At 34.0% G+C, this 2,021-nt stretch overlaps 1 protein-coding gene across 1 annotated transcript; it reads left to right on the plus strand.

The window, feature by feature from the left end:
- The first annotated feature begins 636 nt into the window (after positions 1-636).
- LOC131076319 (transcription factor bHLH118) lies at positions 637-2,021 on the plus strand. Its single transcript, XM_058013449.2, has 3 exons — positions 637-1,163; positions 1,265-1,585; positions 1,698-2,021. Exons 1-3 carry the CDS (start codon positions 846-848, stop codon positions 1,779-1,781), a joined length of 723 nt encoding a protein of 240 aa, XP_057869432.2. The 5' UTR covers positions 637-845; the 3' UTR covers positions 1,782-2,021.

The raw sequence follows: 2,021 nt of genomic DNA on the forward strand, positions 1-2,021 counted from the left end.
TCACTGCAATCAGTTTGAAAATCCAACTTTCCCGTTCCTCCACTCTGCTCCGCCATAAAGTATATTCTTTGTAGTTAATTGTTGTTCTAAGTTGTTCTAATGATATATCTCTACTAATTCTTTCTAAATCTTTGTCAAAAGTAAAACCTTTTCACAATCCTTTTTATGGTTCATCTCTAACGATCATTTACCTATAATAATAAAAAATAAATAATTTTTTTTTTTTACCTATTCATTATTGACTTTAATTTAAACACATTACAATGACAAGTTGTGATCTATACGACACGTGTTATATCTCATGAGATAAATCGATGATGAATGGAGAGGATGATGGAAAGAAGACGATAAATCGTCCTTGCTATAAACTTTAATTAACAGAAAAAGACAATTTTGCTAAGCAAAACACAAAAACTAATGAAGTCGGGTGTTTTTACAAGTAGTGGTCTGTGCAGTGCAGATATACTCTATGTGCAAATTTTTGGGGGAAGACAATGCCAGGCTGGCTGTTTGTCAAACTTGTTATTTTTTAAGAACTAGGACCGTGTGGTTCAAATCAAACGAGGAAAAATATTAGTGATATATTAAGTCCTTGGACGGCTTTTTTAATAGATGTTCTCGAGAATTTCTCTTTTCTCTTTCAATGGGCATCACGGGACAGACCATTTTAGTCTTTCAACTGATCAGGCTTCTGAATTTTTTAAATCATTTCAAGCCTGCAGATCTAAGATTCCAGAGTATGCCTTTAAACCCTTTAAGTCTCAAATTATAGTAATTACAGTTTTCGATGAAATAATTTGTGAGTAATTTCTGTCCCTCCTTCCATACATTTTGTCTGAAGATTAATGGAGATGAACGACTCTGAGTTATTTCCTTCGCCTATTTTCGAAAATGCTGGTGACATTTGTGCCTATAATGATTCAACCTTGAGAAAATCCCCCAATCAATTTTCCTTATCACGAAATCCTCTTAAAATTTCTGGTGTTGTGGATTATGAAACTCGAAAGCTTGATTGCAAATTTATTGAACCTGGTCTTAAGATTGGAAAAGCACAAATAACCAGTAAAAATAGCATCCACACATCTACAGAAAGGCAAAGGCGAAAAGACATGAAATCGCTTTATTCTTCATTGAGATCTTTGCTGCCAGAGGAATATGTAATGGTATGATTTTTATTATCTTGCTCAAAGTTTAGCTATTAGAGTTTAGGCTTATGGTCAGTTTGTTAACATTCAGGTAACTTACAGTATTGATATTTGTGCAGGGGAAACGTTCAATAGCAGATCAACTTTTAAGAACCGCTAACTACATTAAACATTTGCAGGAAAAAGTAAAGGAGGCTAAACAAGTGAGAGATGAGACCTGCCAGAAAAAAATGTGCCAGGATCTTCCAGTTTCTGTCGCATCACAGACTTTCCCGTCTATTAAAATAGATTCCAGTGGTTCATTTATTGTTGTATCAACAATCAATTGTCAGATAGCGTTTTCTGATCTTCTGTTTGCAATGGAAAATAATGATCTTCATGTCGTTAGTGCTTCTTCTTGTGCCATGAATGACAAATTCTTTCACACCGTCCATGCCAAGGTATTGCTGCAAAGTCTGTTCTTTATTTTCTTTTTCATTTTCGTGATGATCAATCAAAATATACTGTATACTTGCAAAAGGGTTTGAAACATGGTGTCGTTTAATATGACAGGTTTCAGATCTAAATAATTTTGACAAAAGAATTCTCTATCGCCAGATCTCGAATTTGATGACGAAAATTGAGAAAAAACCCTGATGCTTTGGCCCCTGAAAGTTAAGGAATAATTATATAGATCTGGTGTACACTCTTCCTTATACTCTGCCATTGTATAAATTTGCTAAGGGGGTTTCATTAACAGGTAGACATTTCAAAAAAGATTTAGATGCTATTTTATTCTATGAATCTATATCGAAATATTAAGGTATGGTGCATATTAAGGTCCTCCTTTAGATGAAAAAGATGAAACTGTACCCTGTTCTTGCTGGATCTGATAAT

The sequence above is a fragment of the Cryptomeria japonica genome, chromosome 11, assembly GCF_030272615.1.
Source record: "Cryptomeria japonica chromosome 11, Sugi_1.0, whole genome shotgun sequence".
Taxonomy (NCBI): Eukaryota; Viridiplantae; Streptophyta; class Pinopsida; order Cupressales; family Cupressaceae; genus Cryptomeria; species Cryptomeria japonica.

What these genes read in the sequence shown, in the direction of transcription:
- LOC131076319 (XM_058013449.2), top strand. Translation starts at nt 846, where the DNA reads ATGGAGATGAACGACTCTGAGTTATTTCCTTCGCCTATTTTCGAAAAT. An exon ending in TGCCAGAGGAATATGTAATG is followed by an intron (nt 1,164 to 1,264) that starts GTATGATTTTTA and finishes ATATTTGTGCAG; the next exon opens with GGGAAACGTTCAATAGCAGA. An exon ending in TTCACACCGTCCATGCCAAG is followed by an intron (nt 1,586 to 1,697) that starts GTATTGCTGCAA and finishes TTAATATGACAG; the next exon opens with GTTTCAGATCTAAATAATTT.